This window comes from Brachyistius frenatus, unplaced genomic scaffold, assembly GCF_029030835.1.
Source record: "Brachyistius frenatus isolate BFR_SWC_R1_liver_20210118 unplaced genomic scaffold, ASM2903083v1 Contig_1, whole genome shotgun sequence".
In the NCBI taxonomy this organism is placed as follows: domain Eukaryota; kingdom Metazoa; phylum Chordata; class Actinopteri; family Embiotocidae; genus Brachyistius; species Brachyistius frenatus.
In genome coordinates, this window is record NW_027210600.1 from 5,554,132 (window position 1) to 5,574,088 (window position 19,957).

Consider the following 19,957-nt stretch of genomic DNA (forward strand, 5'->3'; position numbering starts at 1 on the left):
AGATTGACAGTTTTTACCTCACCGGCAGATTTGTGGTTCCTGTTTTAGCGTGTTTAAGTCATTTCAGGAGGCTTAATTTGCACTTCATTTGTCAAGTTGGAGCTAACCTCAATTGGCAATTTCTTTTTAATGCGATGCTCGCACATCCAAAGACCAATTGCAGCAGTGAGTGACAGTGACATTTTTCTTAATTTCTACCCTCTATATGCAGAGCCTGGGGTCTCTACAGTCACTGCATCGCTCCACACAGTGTGGATCCATGTTGTAATGTGTGCATGGGTGTGTTGAAGTCACACTCGCAGCATGTTGAGCAGATGGTCCCCATTACACCCTCATTCTGGATAAATGTGGAGGATTTTCTCCATCTCTCGTTATTACTGAAGATTCCACTCAGAAAAAAAAAAAAAAGATTTTAAAAGAAAAATCTGTGGATTGGTTCCAGTATTGTGGGAATGAGTCTGGATCAAATCTGACATCATTAAATCACATATATAAAGTAAATTCTCCTTCAAGTTTCAAGTGAACTCTGTCTATATTAAAACTATTCAAACTGCGTGCAGATTAATACTGTCATCAGTGTCCTTGGACCTCTGAATTTTGATGTGTTTGCGGTTTGTGGGTAGGTAAGCATGTGCATATATATGCAAGCACGTTCGCATTTGCATTCATGTTTTTATTCATGCATTTGTAGTTTGCACTATTTCCTCTGCTGTTTCTTGCAGTGGGATTTTTGCTTGTGGCTATCCAACCTGCTCAAATTTCAGGTCGCTGCACTTCTTACCCCAGAGGAAGGTCCTCGGGGAGGTCTTGTTGTTTGAACAAAACTTTCCACCATGTCTGACTGTAAAAAGAAAAGAAGGTTGCTTGCCACATCGTGGTAGACCATGCATAAGGAAGAAAGAGAGAGACATTAGGCCAGCTTTAAAAGTATGTCTGCGAGGACTTTTTAACATATTCAGCTCTGCAACAAAACCAGGACGCTTTATTAAAAGGAGTGAGGGATGTTGCTTCTTGAACACATCATTCATTTATACCATTCTAAATAAAACATTATAACCACATACTGTCAGACTTACTGTATGTGTGTTACACATTCACGTATATGATCAACTATTACAGTTTCATGCACATAACACTAAACATAAAAACACCACAACTTTTTTTAAGCCTCTGAACACTGCTTATATAATTCATCCACAGCTTGTTATCTGAGACGGCGTAATGAAAGTAAAGAAAAGGGGAGGGGAGGTGGGAATAATTCTTTCCCCACCATATATTGGGAGTAGATGCGTAGCTAATGAAATGGACGACATAGAGGACATGTTGCTGATACAGTGGTAATTACCAACTGCTGCTACTGCAGTACCTGCACTGCCTCAGCCACATGCTCGTATCGCCCTGAGCATGATTTAGGCAATGCTCAGAGGATATTGTTCGATCAACACTCCCCTCCCTGGCTGTCACTGCTCGTGTCGATGTCTGCCCCTTTTTTGGGGGGGTCTGTTTGATTGACAGGACTGTGGTGCAGTCAAGGACGTAGTATTATCGGGTTTCCAATCAGATCGAGTCAGATCCACCTCTCGCTCCCCCCAGCTCGTCCAAATACGATCACTTCTGGTAACAAATCACTCGGAATTTGAAAGATGGCAACGGTCAACTCGAGGGTTCATTACGGCAGTTTACTAACAAATGGTTGCCACTTGGTTTCGTCGAAGGAAGAGCCCGTATTTCTACTGAAATCATCCTTCTCTCTCCCTCTGACAGCTACAAGAGAGGCTTTATAATACAAGTTTATGACGACACACTCGGAAGCCCTCACTTTAGTGCCCTGAATGTGACCTAAGTCAACAAAAGCATTCATAAATTCAGCGGTGCAGGGCATCACAAAAACTTGCTGATGCATTTGTTTACGTTAGTGCCAATGTTCATGAGCCTTTTGACTAATTGATTGCTACCCCTAAAGGAAGAATTCTCATTACAATGAGACATGTACTCCATTCGGGGCTCTTGCTGTCATAAAACTGCCAAACAGTTGAACCTATGAGCCACTGTCAATTTGTTTAGCCCATACTCTGTGACCATGTCTTAATATACATGCATACAGAAACATATCGTGAACAATCGTATCTGTGTGTGTGACAGTAAGATCGTCAGAAGAGTGTGGCGTTCATTTGTAGATACCACGCCCTTACTCATGCATTAGAGTCAGAACGCAGTTACACTTCTCCAGTGCTGCTTTAAGTTTTGGGTTTTTCTGCACAGCGCTTTTACAGAAGGAGCTTGGTGTTCAATAACTGCAGAGTTGTGCCAAATGTTAAATGTATCCATTCCATTAGCTGCAGGGCGCACATATCTCACTCATCCTGCTATGATTAGCATATGGTAATATGGCTACAGGGGAAATACTTTGGAGTAATTACAGAACCATGAGACAGACAGGTTTGCAAAGTGCGATATTATGCAGCAAAGATCTAATGGGGGAGGGAAGTTGATGCATGTAGGCAGCAGTTTAAAAATCACAGATGCTTCAGAGATCCTGTGATTACATGTGGGATGACGATTACGATGTGCTTGGACAACATTAACTGATTGCACTTCCGTGATAGTCGGCAGGTCAATCCCGTTCGCTGTTCCAAACCCGACAGACGGCTCATTAAGTGAAGAAACATGCTTTAACAACAAACAATTATCCACACAACCAAGCACTGCGAGTGGAATTGCAACACCTGCGGAGACCCTTAAAGCTAATTTGGGAGAAATCCTTTCAGTGAGACATTAACTCGGCACAAATGATATGAAAAACTCAATTAACATTTAACCGAGTGATGAAATACAACAATACAAACAAGCGCACCTCTGGGCACAGTGAAAATAAGCCCTCATTAGCCAGATGGAAATTATTAAAGTAAGATAATAAGAAGCCCTCCCCCAGTGTGAGGCTGTGCAGGGTGAAAAAGTTAAAGATGTTGCTTTTATATACTACATTACCAAAGAATATTCATAAGGCAGAAAATACTGTTTTATCTCACAAGTGAATTTAAATTTAAGAAGGTAAACAATTTAAAAACAGGTTATATTTTACTGTCTTGACTCTAATGCTAGTTTAGTTGGTCATTTCAATTTAAAAACAGATTTATTCCAGCCTGCTAAATAATACTTAGCTCCTTTAAATGTTATTTAGGCACACTGGGTGGCTGTGTAGTAGATAGCAACATTGATTTCAGTGTTGGTGGTCTTCGACCTCCAGCTTGCTTATCTCCTCTCTGCATCATAATGGAATTAAAACATTGGGAGCAGAGGTTGCGGTGGCAAGGGGAAGTGTTGCTACCAGAGTGGTGATTGTCCCAACCATTTTTATCCCCCCTTTCACATGTCACCCATTAATAAAGTCATATATCATTGTAAGGACTGCTTATTCTGCCGCTGTCATTCTGACACTGCCTCAAACCCCTGTGCTTGATACTATCCTGACCCCACTGATGAATAAAGAATCGGTTTTGAATTAGTCCTTCATCACTACAGTCTCCTCACTCCACTTCCTATCTCTCTGAAACTGTTGAATTTGAATTTCAATCTGTTCCAGTCCATGATATATATTTCTTTTTCACAGCCTGACAGTCAGTTGATATATATTTATGCTGTGGTTTATGACTTTGTCCAGACTCTTTGTAAAACATAACAATAAATCTGCTATTTTCATATTATCCTCCACTACAATATTCTGGCAGTGTCATGGATGTAAGACCGGAACGCAGCACCATTAGGGCCACATGCAACGCTGTAATACACACATATGATTTATGGAACACTAACATCACCCCTTCGATTCCCATCTATATCCGCTGCTATAATTATACTCAACAACATTTTTCCTGTACTTGCTGCATGAATTGATGTGCATAATTTATTTACTTTCTGACAGATTTTAAATAGGAAGCATCAAACCATGGAGTAACCTTGGTGCCTCATCCAAGTGCAGTCACAAGGCTGTCACTTTGAAGAAGTGTGAAAATGCTCATTTATTTTCGTTCTACATACCCCCAACCAGGATAACAGTAAGTAGTTTTAATTTTAATTTTGCGTATATTTTTTCTTGACAGTTCCCTGATTATAAACTGTGTGTCCAGTGAGATACAGTACATGTCCATGCTCAATTTCCCTGGGGTGTGACCCAACCTTCATTGCATCGCTTACATGCAGGGAAATGGATGGCCATGGTCTCTCGCCTTTTGACGGCTTTTAGCTGAAGCAACACCATAAGTAACCTGGTGGGGATTCACTGTCTCATTTCAACTGCGTGAATTCACATTTGCTTTAGTGGGTATTAACTGTATGATGGTATAATTCAGTCTCTGTAATAACTAGGTCACCCTGTTGCCCATATTACAATGTGACTTCCTTGTAATTTGTCCCCACGCTACACTGTGGTTATATGGGACATGAGCCAGTGCCATCAGTATTCCATCAACATTATCTGCTAGTTAATGCATGAACCTTTGCTTTCTGTAGCCAGAGGGACAGAACTTGCCATCACATCGCGGAACACCAGACAGAGAATATAAAATTAATATTTCATAGTGCTCCAACGCCCGTCAGACAAATTTATGTGGACATCCCGTCAATAAATGGTTGAAAGATTGATGGAATATGATGTCCCTGGGTGGAGCACAAAGCAGCTGGTGGGAGTGTTGATACTATTTTTGGAAGATCCCGAGTTCTTTCTCTTAATCTATGGGGCAGCCAACTGATGCATTGTTGCATGCATCAACGTGGTCCAGGAAAATGGAAAGCAGAAGGGCATAATGTCACAATGTCCCAGGAATGTCCCATCTCACAGTGTGTCACAATGTGTGTCACATCAGCTTACTCGCATCTGACATTGTTTCACCAGTAAAACACAAGTAAATGAATCTGTCATGTTAACACAAATTTATGTTGTAAAGACCATACAATGTTAAGTGCCCTGAAGTGATATATATATATATATATATATATATATATATAAGTAGAATTAAATTGAACTTGAATTTTTAATTGAAACATTGATGAAAAATCTGTTTGGAAATGTAGCTTTTTTTGAGCAAAATTTTTTCTATTGGTTAAAAGATTATTACCTCAGCTCCCCGTTTGATAACAGATTTTGCAGCATTGCTCTAAAAGTGGAGATTTACACAAAACTATTTTAAGAGTTAGCCCACTATTACGAGACCCAAATTCACTGTTTGAATATAAGGGTCGGGCAACAGTCCATTGGGGATCATTTCCAGTCGTTGCATCCTGATGGCCGGAGACCTCAGTTTCATTTTAAAACTATTGGAGCAGCCAATCTATCAATCAGGATTGACCTGCTGATACCGAATGTTGTGTGCCAAAACTCTACAACCAGTCCCGCCCACTGGCCACTGATTGTTCCACCCTTCAGAGTGGTTGAGCAAACCTTAATGCGAACAGGGTTTCCAGAGTATAATCACAGAAAAGACTGAAGCTGTGAATAATAGTTGGGCGGTGTCCAGCTAACTACAAGCAGGTTCCATGCAGAGATTAGTATTGTTAACTACTCCCACCTAAGTCTACTAACTGCGATGTGTAAGTGTTGCCAAGCTAGAATCAACTGACAAAACAGTGTTAGCTTCCTAACATGTGACTGTAAAGAGTGAAATGAAACATCTGGCTGACACAAAATGTTGTGATGGCATAGACAAGGAAGATATTAAATACAGTAACACCATGAGACAACATAATGCCTATACATCAGACTAAGTTCCTATTTATGAGGTACATGAATATCACTTAATCTGAAACACATATTTTTCAGTGTATGCCAATATAAAAAAGTCAGAACTCCATTTTTAAAGGTTGGGTAGTTACGTGGTGTGTTATAGCTTGTGATGCCACAGTAACTTCCTGTTTTCAATGGACTGTGCTTCAGATTTTTCCAAGCGAGTAATTTGACTTGACCAAAGTCTTTACTAGCTCAGACATTTCTTGCATTTAAAGAACCTAATTTATCACGGTCTGCTATCAATCTGAGGAAGGGCTTCACACAAACTTTGAAATTTGATTCATGGATAGCCTGAATCCTGAAATTGAGATGTCTTTAAACTAAAAGATTAATGAGCAGGAATTATCATGTGCCTTTGTGACATTTGTCTTCAATCTGCTCGTCCTGGGGCATGTGCCCAGAGGGTTGCCTGGAGGGCCACAGCCACCCATGAAATATGAATGGACACTCAAAATGGCCAATTACAGAAAAGGCAAAGATCTGAAGGCCTATTTGTCTATATTCTGGGGAGCCACTCAATTACCCAAGGTATAATCTTTAATGAGCTTCCATTTAAATTAATGACAGGAAAATGTCTGTGTTATTAGAAAAGAAAAAAAAAAGAAAATGTAAATCAGTTTTGATCCTACAACTTGTTCGTATTTGGTTCAGAATACTTCTCACGCAGTTACTGGAACAAGCTGAGGACATTTCAGACTCGTGTCCCTCAGCTTCCGAGCTCGTTTACAATTTTCTGACCTTCATAAATAAATTAGCTGAATGTCAAGGCAAAGGCTGCACATTTTTGAACAGAGAAACCTACAAGCAAAGGATAGAGGGACCACACAATATTAGTTGTGACAATGACAGATCCAAACCCTTGGAACAGCCTTCAATGGATTTGACATGGTCCCATCTTGCCAGATCTGTCAAACTGCTCTTGAACTTTTCTTTCTATTATTTTGCGGTGAGGAGCACAATACAGCCTGGAGCAGCTCCTGCACGGGTTTGAAGAAATGTGCTCTACCCTGACAGTGACGATAAAGGGCCTGGGCTTGGGGTGAGGGGGAAAAAACAACAACTCCGAGGTCTCCGGAGAGATTACTGTGAATCTGAAGGTTAGCTCTGCAGTTTTATGCCAACAGAAGACTGGCATTCGATTCAAGTTGTCCACAAATCGACTGCGAGCAATTAATTTACACTCTGAGCATCTCACTGAAATGATTGACCTTCTTTTACTCTCCATAAACACCCAGGCAGCTTCTTCACAAAATGACAAGGCTAACTGAAATTTTATTTCATTTGCATCATTGACTTCATGGAGGTTGGCAATTTAAGCCCAAGCCTTGGGTAGTTTAACAACCTCCTAACTGTGTGTCAGTCATGCATGGCTTGTATGGGAGTCTGTTTATTTTTTAGTTTTTTTAAAGCCACAGTAAACATACCAGAATGACAACAGCACCACTTTTGGGAATTATGAACTCTCAAGTGGCGTTGAGCCGAACTCCTTTGTTTGAGAGCAGCTGTGTTATCTTGTCGAAGAGGAGGAATTTCCTTATCTGCTGAAGTATAAATCTGAATCGTTTTCAGTATAATTTCTTCAATATACGGACATTACAGATGGTGGTCTGATTGACTGCAGGGTTCTTTATCCAATGAGTGTTATTTCCTCTGTGCAATTACACCACTGACGGCAGTCAAGATCGCTCGCCTGAGCTCAAGTGCGAATCAGAGAAAGAGTTTTAATATGGAGGTTTTGCATGTAAGGCAAATATTTGCATCACAAGGAGTTGGCATAACATCCTCTGATCAGCTGATTACCATAGTGATGAGAATCTTCAAAGGGGAAACTTTCTTCTCCGGAGGTTGAGCTTGGAGTTATAGGTTATAAGCTGCAATATAGACTGTCTCTGAGGGCATGTTCTGCTCGGTAGCAGGAATTTGGGACGCTCCACTGTTGATTATAATGAAGTGGAGAAAAAGCTTACTTTTGGAAGAGGGGAAAAGAGAAGCAGTCTCTTTTTGACAGAGCTCATTATCTTTTCTGAAGGTGTTTGAGGCTTTAAAAAGCAGCAACAGCAGTAGAGAGAGGAGAAGAGAGGAGCGGAAAGGAGCTGGAGCTGGAATATCCAGAGAGGAGGGAGATTTGTGATGAGATGAACTTTAGACTATAGTGATCCATTTCTTAATTACTCCTCTAGGACAGTCATTTCCCCTCTATTCCCCAGCAATAAAACATCCTCCATATGGCGCCTTTGGCAAAAGGCGTTATTCTGCTCCTCAACAGGCAGGCATCAGTGTGAGCCCAGCTCTCTGAAATGTGCTGACACATCACTTCTTGGAACAGTTACAGGGGTAGGGGTAATGGGAGGATTAGTAGATGCAAAAGAAATGTTCCCTTTTTCTTTTTATTGATGGTCCTTTTTATGCCCCTAATAATATACTGTAAGGTAATATTAGTCATCGGACACCCTCTCCGGGGTGGGGGGTGGGGGTGGGGGTGATCTGAGGGATGCTGTTTGAGCTAAGCGATGGAAAAGGAAAAAAGATTTTGGATGCCCTTCTGCAGTCACTTTTTGTGGTGTGGGGTCGATGCCAGACATCTCTCTCTCTCTTTCTCTCTCTCGCTCTCTCTCTCTTTCTGATACTGCTACTCAGCACTGCAGCACTGTAGCAACAGGATGGATCTCTCCCTTAATGTGTGTGTGTGTTTGAGAGAGGGAGACAAGAGGGGGACTCAAAGAAATGAAAATGAAGTCATGTCAGGGCAGCCGCAACAAGCCGTGCTGATATTGAGATAACAAGCATGTTGCAAAAGCGAAAGAAAAGCCGTGAAGAAACGAAGCGGCTTGGACACCTCTCAGAAGATTTTTGAATCCGTTTGTTTGAGGAGGGTGCTGAAATGGAGTGGCATGCTGCCAGAGATGAGCTCCTGTCTGCATGTGTGTGTGTGTGTGTGTGTCTGTGTTTGAGAAAGAGACTCCACTCGATCTGATGTGACTTTCAAAGTGAGGACAGGATGATTCCCAGAGGTCTTACACTTCATATTTGAAGCAAACCTGTAGAAATTGATTGGCTGAAAATGATCGTTATTCTGGTGGGGGAAAGAATGAGTGATGCCGAACTTGTGTGTCTGAATGTGTTGCAATATACTCCGACCTGTGCTGTAATCTAACAATCTTGGTGAGTTCTATACAGGAATATACAGACATACTGTATCAGATCCTTTTCAAATTGAAGACAGTGCAGCACGCTGCTATTGTTGGAAAGACACACTGTATGCGGTATGTATATGCCCCTTACTCATCTAAAAGCGAGCCTATATAATCTGCAGTCCTAAATAATAAATGACGTCTACCCCAAAAGTGGTTCTCCTGCTCTGTTGAATTAAGTATGATTGATCCACATATTGCCACTGCAACTATGGGAACCACTCAAACACCACCCCCATCAATTGATTCTATCAAATATCAGCTCAGACGGTATGAAATAAGATTGCGCATAGGTGGAGGCAGTTGCTGGATAAGCACTGGGTAGCACTTAAAAAAGCACAGGCCATTAAGCCGAGTGCTGGACGCGCTGAATGGGAAGCTGCTCTGTGACATCACGCTGCCAAAAGAGGGATGGCTTAATTAAACTTTCATCCGACAAATATTCATGCGCGTTTAATGATCCCGAATCACTTCATTCCACATGAATTATGATTATTAATGAACAGGAGGGAAGGGCAGCGAAGGGGTGTACGTTAGAGTCTAAAGGAAACATTGGTGGTAAAGAAGGATGCGTCTAGCCACCAGTCAATCACTTCACAGTCCCACCAAAGCCTGCAGGCCACAGGCCATTATTGGAAGTGTGCACACACTGTGAATGTGTGTGTGTAGCCTGGTGTAGCTAAATGGCCGTAAGATTTCACCCACATCTGACCAGACCAAGGGTGGCTGGTGGTGGCCTATTTCTGGGGTCACTTCTCCCCTGGGCAAATACTCACGAGTTACTGTCTTGCCCTTGAGGGTTGTTCCCATTTTCTCATGTTTTTTTTTTTTCTCCCTCTATTAATTAAAACAATGCAGCCAAATCTTCTGTACAAGTATCCAATAATCCAGTTATAAAACCAGCAGCTGATGATCTCATGTTAACGGGGCATTTATGATATGTATGCGCTAAAGAGCATAGCATGGTTTCATATTTAGCTTAGTGTAATTGCTGTGAATTAACACAATGGCTTCCTGCTTGAGCGTGATTTGTTTCCAGGCCGATTAAAAGCTGTGAGCAGTGATGTGCTTGTCAATGTCTTGGATCATAAAGATAAAGTCAGGCAATTCTGTGAGTTTCAACAGTACATTAAAATTCAGCAGCTGAATAATGTAAAATAATGAGTATTAAAAGATTTTAAAAAAATCTTTTACTGCCACACAATGAGAACCACCAATCAACTCCAATTCAGCCTGGGATGTTTTAATCAGACAGACGATACATCGCTTTTACATTTACTGGGTAAATGAGATTTTGAATGTTCTGATCCTTCCATAAACAACAGCAAAGCCCTTTTGGTACCAACTATTCCCATTTTCCTGATGATTTTCATTAACAGTAAAGTGTAAATCTTTCCTCTGTACCACTGACAGTCATTCAGAAACTTTTCGCTTAAATTGCAAAATAAAAACACCTTTCTAGAAAAAGAGTTCTGTGACGACAATATCACCTCTATAACAAGCCGTTTAGAACCCTTTAATGTTATGAGAAACCTGAAAGTGGGCTGCAGGCTGAAGGAGAAACATGAAAAGAGGATATTCCTTTGACAATAGAATCCAATTCCTTTCTCCACATAAAAACACACACACACACACACACAAAAACCCTCATTATTTTTTCTTCTTCCGCAGAGCAGAGCAGCCATCTCACATGCCCACAGAAATAAAGCCCCCACTACTGCGACTCTGGCGTAACCAGTATCATTGGATCAATGCTACCATCTAGTGCTCCTTCTCAGACTCTTCAGCATATACCATTACAGTATTTAGAGTAATGAATGGACAGCTTAGTTTTTAATGCTGTTTTTTTTTTAATTCCATCTAATTCACTTTAAATTTATCTAAATTACTTACAGTATTTATTGTTGTAGCAAAAATACATAGCATCATATTCATTAACGTTTTTACATTAATTATGTTTTTACAGATTTGGCTGGCACTTCCCTTACCCTCCTCTCTCATTCCCAAACTGCGTACTTTGTCCTGTGGTACACTTTCATAGTGCTCTCCTGAATTCCTTCCAATAGTTGTAAAAAAAACATCAGGGAAATGTACAGGGTAACGGCACTGTAGGAACCCAAAATAGATTCAAGGGCGTTCCAGAGTCATCAAATACTGCACAGGTGTGGTTTTATGGTTTAAACTTTTGTTTTTACTGCTTCTATTGCAACTTTGCAGCATTTTAAATCCCAAGTATTTTGTGGGAATACGCCTTAACATCCCATACATCAAGCGTTAACAACTATGCACAACAGCACAGATCCAACATGACATGATGACAAGATTTCAGTGTTAAATTGCGGTGCCGTGAGTAATTTAAGTGATGGAAACTCAACCTTCAATGGTATACATACATCATACAGACTGCAAGGTGTAGAATAGAGTCTTCTATAATAGCATGCAGTTCACTCTGATCTTCCATACAATAAATCAAACAACAAGAACATTTTAATATATGCGGTCCTCAGTGTGGCCCTCCATGTTTCTCCCCCTTAAGCTGCACCAATGCCAGAATCTGTGAGGATGTTTCCCAGGCATGAAGGAGAAAATCATTACTGTTCAAATTGATCTAATTAATATGGAGGACACACACCAAGGCCCAGCTGATTAGGATGAGACTACAGCTTCTAATGCTGCTGACATCCACACTCAATGCCCTGCCAGCATTAGAAGCACTTGGTTCCAGGTGCTTTAGCCACTGACCCAATGAGAGTGAGCCACAGTGTGATAAAGAAGAAAGTCATATACGTGAGCTACAGCCAGGAAGTCAAAGTAAAGAAAGGAGAAGAATGACTTTACAAACAAAAAGGGTTAAAAACGCTCACTGGTTTTAATGAGGGCAGATTTTAGTGAAAACATTATTTTAAGGAAAACAATTAAAAAAAGCAAAAGTAGGAAATATGGAAATATAGAGCAATAGTCTTCTTCAGTGAGGATTGTTTGTTTGTCTTTGTGGGCCATACTTTCCATAACTAATGCTGCCTATTTTATAGAATAAATTTGAATATGTTACAGTGGGAATTGTTTTTGGTGTAAATAACTAAATTAATGAGGGCTGAATTTCATTGAGATGTTACACTATCAAGGTCCTGATATATTACGTGCCGGCTCACTGGCACACTTCCATGGCTTACCAGGACCACGATAAGTCAAAAAGTAATCTATGAACAAGAGCTCGGACTGCGGCCTCTCTGTTCTTCAATAAAGACTGGACGTCTTTTGACAGGTCTTATAACTGTAAAATGGGAATTCAGTCAGATCGACATGTTTGGCCTTAACATCAATCAGAAATCAGCTTGTGGGTATGAGACATCCTGTCTCACTTGGAAATCAGAAAACAGACACTGAGTGGTTGATATGAGAAAGAAAAATTGATCTGAAAGAATTTCAATAATCAATTACATCGGAGTCATTTATAAACAAACAACATTTTATGTTATATATTATTATATTGTATTCACTGGTGAGCTAGTCTAAAGTCAGTTTGATAAAGCATAGATGTCAGCTTTGATTCCGGGAAATTGTGATGGAATTTTTTGACTATTTTCTGACATTTTAAAGAATTTATAACTCTAAACAATATACAAATCAATAGCTGGCTAGATAACGAAATCTGTTGCAAGCTGGAAGCCTAATTTATTAAATGAATTATAAGGTAACAGCTTAAATACAGTTCAACAGCTCTCCTGTTCTCTGTTTTATATAGTCTAGGCTATTTAGGTGGCTCAGACAAACCTTAAACAAACAAAAAAACAAACACAAATTTAATTTCTATATTAGAAATGTGCCATATCAACGCATAAGCGATATATAATATGTATAATAGAAACATGTTTACATTCGTCGCTGTTGTAGCAGTTGATCAAAAATGATATATTGCCGAAACAAAGGTAGAAAGCCACGGACGTAATTTACGTGTCGTAAAATAACGACCGCTCACCCACGACGGGAAGTCCAGTATAACGGCATTTCACTTTACGGCAAAGCAGGCCTTCCGTTTATATGTCGCAGAAGCTATTTGACGCGAGACGTAAGCCTTCATTTTTACCAGGACGGGTCCAGTATTTGCTGAATTACAATGGGAATAGAGGACGAGGCTGACCGGACGCTCTTCATTAGAAATTTAGACACAAAAGTGACGGAGGAGCTTTTGTTCGAGCTGTTTGTCCAGGTGCTGTTCACGTCAAATGCTACGTGTGTAGTTAGCAAAACACAAGATGTTAACGAGCCAAAAAAAAAAACCTGCTTATTTTTAGGGGGGAAAGCTGCTGTGGGACAACCGTGTCTCTTTTTTTCTTTCTTTTGCTCACAATGCGAACATAAATGTTTGTTTTAAGTAAATAAATAATAATAAATAAAAATCCTTGTTTATTTACAGTCGTTGTCGTTAGCATCCGTTGTTTTGTGTTTTGGGAAAAACAAAAACTAACGATTTGTTTTTTTTGTTATTTTTTTTTTTTTTTGCAGGGAGGACCGCTCATCAAAACCAAAATCCCCAAAGACTCGGAGGGAAAACAAAAGACGTTTGGTTTCGCTGTTTACAAACACGAGGAGTCGGTTCCGTACGCGATGCAGCTCCTCAACGGGACGTCGCTGTACGGGAGGACGATCCACGTGCAGTTCAGATCCGGTGAGCTCACGTTGTTGTTGTTGTTGTTGTTGTTGTTGTTGATCTGTTTGTGGACTTCATGTGTTAAATGAATTTGTTGGTACCCTTAACAGCTCGTGGAGAAAACAACAACAACAACAACAACAACAACAACCCGCCTCATTCCCCCTTTAAAAGCCATGACATTTTCTTTTGTTTCATGTGTACCTGCAGCCTTTTGGTTAATCCTACAGAAACAAGTGTGTTATTTAAATGATTGCTTTTTCTACAAAGATTTTACTCCAATGTCTTTTGACAGGTTTGATGGAAGCCTTAAGCAATATTACGAATCATTGGGTTGTTTCTTTGACCGGCATCACGCGTGTTTTCAATCTCGCAATTAGTCATCCGGTCTGCTTTAAACAGGGGAAGAAGAAAAAAGAAGAAGACTGGCTGCTGTCTGGTATCGTCGTTTGTACCACGCTGCACGTGGACCGGAGGAAGCACAGCAGACACTCGTCTTGAGAAAATCAGAAAGGAAACTATAGACAAGCATGTTCAATTTAATAGGCAACAAAGATCCCCTCCGAGCAGCTTGATGTTGCCGTGACGACGGCTGTAAATATTATTTATAAGTTTAAGGTCCGTGAGGTGTCTGAACACCGAAACACCGGCGAGCCGCCGCCTTTGTTTTGAATCCGTTACGGCTGCAACTTTGAAAGTTAAACATTGTGATCATTCGGTGGGTGCAATAGTTTTCATCCATAAATGTATGAATGGTCTTAAACCGATTCGTCTTTTCCAGTGACGGCTGGAGAAACCGATGTGTATTGATAAAAAAAAAATCAACTCGAGGTGTCCTGGAAACGGACAGTTGGGTTTCCACACCTCCATCTTTGTGACCACGTTGATTGACTGTAAAACTACATTCTGCTGAAAGCTAAAAAGCACAACATGTGAGCGTCAACACTCACAGACTCCACGTCAAACAGTACTAACAGTTATTCATGCGAGCTCAAGTTTGCTTTGCTGTGATTTGCCACATTTACAACTAAAACATAGACATGACATTTCCACAATTTCCATCAGAACGAGGATTCGTTCATCTAAGAGTTATGATCTGACTGGTAAACCCAGAGCAAATCTTTAGTTTATTTATTTATTTTTTTTTTTCTACAGATGTGTTGATGGAGACTCGTGCTACTACCGTTTTCTAAAGCATACCTGTTATGGGGGTTTTCTTTTTTAATGAATGTGTATTCGGCAATTCAAAGTACCAGATTGTTGTACTTGCACAGGATGTGTTGCGGTTATTTATAAACTCGAATCGTATTGTTTTCTCTTACTATTCAATTGTGTGTTTTGTCCCATCGTAGGTAGCAGTCACAGCACCAGTCCGGGGAACTCGCAGAATTCAAATCCAGCAAATACTCCAAATCCTCATGGTCAGAGGTAAGAACAGCCTCAGACACCGTTTTAGTGGCAGCAGCAGAAATAACCATCAGCCTCTGTAGCACTGTGGTTGCTGCTGGCTCCTCTGTGGCCTGGTACAGGAGCACTCGGCTGCATGTTGTTTTGTCATTACATTTTTCACCAAGAAAAGCCACATAGTGTCTTTAATGTTAACTTTGAGCTGCCATCGGAGGATTTCTGGTGACAGTGGTGGCGAGCAGGCTGTGTAAAACAGTTGTGTCGTCTATAAGTGCACTAAAGCAGCTGATCGACTGCTGTTGTCGTAACCGCATCGCAGCATTGGCTCTCATCTCCTTAGATTGCATGAAACGATTAACCAAAGCAGCTGGAAGTGGATTATTTATTTATTTATTTTTTATTTTTTTGGGTGGGGGGGGGGTTGTTTGTAAAGTTAATTGTGTAAAAAAAAATGTATGGGTAAATCAGTCATAATATTTGATCATTTCTTTCAACAGTATTTTTTCATAGGCCTAAAACACACTTTTTAAGTCCAAAAATATGGCCATTTATTATGCCATTAATACATTAATATTGCATATAACAGTATGCAGTACTATTGTAACAATAACAAATGCACACGTATTTTGTCAGATGAGATGAGTTTGTTATTGGTGTTTGAACAGTTTCACAACAAACTCCCCGACTGATCAAGAAATGATTATACACCAGGCCTCAGAGAGAGGTATGTTTGGGGTGTGTCTGGTTTGATTGACATACCTGGGGCGTAGTCAGGTTTGTGATGTAGGTGGGGGGGGGGGGGGACGTAGTGTCCTCAGTCGGTTACAAATACGGACACGTCTGGCTCCACAAAATGGCCATGGTCAAAATGTCTGGACTAAAACGATGGGTAACGTTATGGTGCATGCAGATCCTGTTCAGATGTAAACGCATGAAAACAATGAATTCAAATTCCTGTTCCATCAGAGCAGCTGATGAAAACAAACGTGCGAGTAAAAAAAAAGAAGCTATGTTGCGGTCACTAATTCCCACTTTCGTCTTGGGGACCGTTGACTGAGCAGCTCGTCACGTCATCATCATCATCATCATCATCATCTTCTTTACATGTCAGCAAGAAGTTACATTACCGTCATGAACAATAGACTGGCTGCTACTTTAGCTGCAAGCAGATCCAGTCCTGCCAACTCTCTCAGATCCTGGATCGGACCTGTCAGAGCCGGCTTCCTACCAGTGCTGATGGACTTGTTTCTCATACATTCCATTGTGGATCACGGCACGAAACACTTATCGCTGAACTATGATGGTTTATTACTGGATTTGTTTGAGTTTTTTTCAACAACAGCAACGGTACATCGGGCATGACAATTATCCAGAATTTTTTTTTTTCACAGCTTAAGTTGTTGTTGTTGTTTACGTCATGTCTGCAGCAGTGGAGAAAAGTGAGGACCGGTAGGAGCCATCGAAATCTAAAACAATGTCTCTTCAAAGAAAACACAATATGCAGGCATTGTTTTGGTTGAAGATTTTAAATCTCTGCACTGCTTGATGGTCAGCTGTTCTCAGTTGTTAGTACGAAATTTTGGTGCTCCAACCAGTTATCGTTAGTTTGTCTATGAAATCATCACAAAATACTTCATGCTTTTCTTGCAAAACTAAATATGAAATCGTTCAAATCCGAAAAGTTTGTTTTTACAAAAACTCCAGTATGTGCACACTGTACGCCATCTGGGTGCTGCACTGTGGCCTCACACTTGAGTTCTGCCTTTTTCATTCAGTGAAACCTTTAACTTTTTACAAAGGTCTCTTCCAGAATTTGGGACATTTTGTAAAATGAATCAAAGACAAGGATCTGTTTTGTTAATTGTGTTTAACCTGACAAAAGTACAAAGATTTCCAATGTTTTTATTGACCAACTACATTGTATTGTGTAAATATAAACTAATTTTAAACCTGATGCTTGCAACACTCTAAAGGTCTGTGAAAACATTAAAAAAAAAAAAAAAAATCTTTGTATTTTTGTCAGTTAACAAAAAGTTAGAGAATTTTCCAGAAATGTTTTCTATTACAAAAAAATGATTTTGGTCGATTCTGAAGTGATTGAGAATTGTCGAAAATACGAATCCTGTTACTATGGGAATGAAAATGTTGACCAGAGCTGAACATTTGTATACTTGTCCTTGCCCTTTCTATGAAAAGAAAATATCTGACAATGGTTTGATTTACTCTTACAGGACTCCCATCCAGTTAGGTTCTCCACCGTACACACCGCCACAAATGCAGAGGTCCTTTTCATCCCCTGATAATCTGCAGAAACATGTCACGGTAACATTTCTATACTTTTATAATGTCAAAGCCCTGCACAGTCGTGCCAGAATGTATAGTCCTTTTTCTCAGGTGTTATGTATCGAGACATATTTGTTTGTTTTTGGTAAAAAAAACAACAACAACACTTCTGTTGCTCTGTATCAAATGAAGCGTGTCCACTGATGGAAATAGAAACAAGCTTTTTGGCCTCTAGGAAACACGGGTCCTGGTATTTGTCTGTTTTCCTGTATCTGTAGATGAACAACATGATGTGGCAGCTTCACATGCAGCAGCTTGAGCAGTTGAACGGCAGCCTTCCCAAACCTCTGCAGCGGCAGCCCGCAAGTGGAAATTCTGGTGGAGGTGGCTCGAGGCAACACGACAATAGCCCCTACTGGCAGACGAACCGAGGCCAGCGCTACGCGGACGAGTCGGGCTCCGGCCGTCATCAGCAGCAGCAGCACAGCCACAGCCGGGACAACCACCACCAGAACGACAGGAGCGGCAGCCGTCAACACGACAGCAGAGGTGGCAACAGGCACGACGACAAGGGCGGCAACCGTGGCTACCAAGATAGTAGATGGCGACGTTACTGAGGCATGTAAAGGATTTCTGTTCAGACTTCCAACTCTTCACAAATTGACGGGACAGTTTTCTGAAGATCACGTAATATGTCGATACAATTATTGCGCATTCTCAGGATGTTTCTACAGGATCTTACCAGTTTGAAGATTTAATAACTCATGCCTTAGAGACATTTTTTGTTTACTTTAAAGGCATTTTTAAATTTGTACTCTACTTTCATGTGAGCTTTTCCTCACAAGATGTTGCAAATATTTTGAGGGGTGGGGTTGTATTATCATGAGAGCAAGGACAACAATCAGACACGACTGGTAGTCATTTTTGGAACACAAAAAGAAAAACAAAATATGTATTTAAAAAAAAGAAGAAAAAATGAGCAGATTGGCCAGTTTTTATGTTATGCAAATTGTATTTAAATGGTGCTCACTGAATCCAGGTACTTTGCAGGAAAAAAATAAAATAAAAAAAAAAAAAAATTCAGCAAAAGATTCCACCAGCGACGCTTGTTCTGCAACAAGGGCACCAACCTTTCTTATTGTTAGATCTGCTGAACTTGCTCTTTCCAAAAATGAGCTTTTTTTTTATAATTTTTTTTTTTTATTTTTTAAAATCTGATCTGTAAGAAAAGTTGTTTTAAAAAATGAACATTTTCATTATTATAAAGCTCCTTTCACTTGATTGTTGCACTGTCTTTCATCTGTCCACAACACAAGCGTACAAGAGCTGTACGTTCACGGTGTACAGCCAAGGCCCGGGTCTTGGCTGTACACCGTGGACGTACAGCTCTTTGTGTATGTGACTAAATGAACTAAGTAGGTTATTGTATGTTGATGCTACATGCTGTGATGCATGCACACATGGCTGTTATCGCACCTATAAATGGACCATGTGTAACTAATATGCTTGTGCAGCGGGTTATGAAGTAATCTACAGGTGGCGCCACACACATCCTTCCATTGAATCAATTAAGATGTTAAATATAACTGAGCCACATGATCAGTTCCTACGTTTGACCTTTCTATTGAGGATGCGTTCAAGTCTTAGACATGGATTTGACACCCACTCTGTTCATTACGTTTTGGTTTGTTTCTTCGACAGAATTGTACGCGACTGTATTTTGTTCTTTAATCGGAAGAATCTTCAGAACATGTGCAGGGCACTGCTTTTGGTCATTTTGCAGATGTGACGGAGGAAGACTGTCGTCCCATCCCAGAATTAGCAGCACTTTGATCCTGAACATCTCACGTTGCTGATCAGCCTTTCAGCTTTGGTGCCCCAGTCAGTGTCTGTACAGGCTCGCTTTATAACAAAGTGATGATCAAATCCCTTAATGTCTGTGTTGAGGTCATAATCTACCCTTCCGAAAGTGCTTATGCCACTAACAGCGGCTCCCCGGCGCAATATCGACAACGATATCCTCCCAATAAATCCCCCGGTTTCCAAAAGTGGAGCTGCATTTGCACCCTCTGAACTTAAGCTCTGTCTTGCCTGTAATCTGCCGAGTGTCTGATTGCATCCTGATGCTCCCAAATCGCTCTAATAGAGAGTATCCTCTGTTCGGTGTCAGTACTAGGAAGGCCCTTATTACGCTCCTGGCTGTGGCATAACTCTTTTAATTGGTTGATCTGCCTGGCGTCTCCAGCCCTGGAGCGGACGGATTAGAGAGGCCACTCGGTAGCCGCTGCTGTGTGGACTTATATAGAAGCGTGTCTCCTGAAATGATCCACTTCCAAACACCCAGCGACCCTCCCCTCCCCTCCCCTCCCCTGCAGCAGCCCCGCAGCGCAAACCCGCCACCGACAACATGCCTGCAGCCGTGACTCCCAGAGCTTGGCACCACCTCGGGCTGTTGGGTTCATTGCTGCCACCAGGCCTAATTTACCGGCCAGCTAACGAATCTTCATTAACTCAAAATAATAATAATAAATATATATATATATATTATTGCCATGATTTGGAATCACTCCGTATATTATCGGCTACAGTTAAATGCAGTGAACCGAAACGGGTGAAATAACGTCAACAGAACTGGGCAGTCTC

General features: G+C 40.8%; 1 protein-coding gene across 1 annotated transcript; it reads left to right on the plus strand.

Moving 5' to 3' along the window:
- Positions 1–13,002: 13,002 nt before the first annotated feature.
- rbm7 (RNA binding motif protein 7) lies at positions 13,003–18,595 on the plus strand. The gene is made up of 5 exons (XM_069712484.1): positions 13,003–13,183; positions 13,480–13,642; positions 14,977–15,052; positions 17,263–17,353; positions 17,593–18,595. The coding sequence occupies exons 1-5, from the start codon at positions 13,091–13,093 to the stop codon at positions 17,929–17,931; spliced, it is 762 nt and encodes a 253-aa protein (XP_069568585.1). The 5' UTR covers positions 13,003–13,090; the 3' UTR covers positions 17,932–18,595.
- The last annotated feature ends 1,362 nt before the right edge of the window (positions 18,596–19,957 follow it).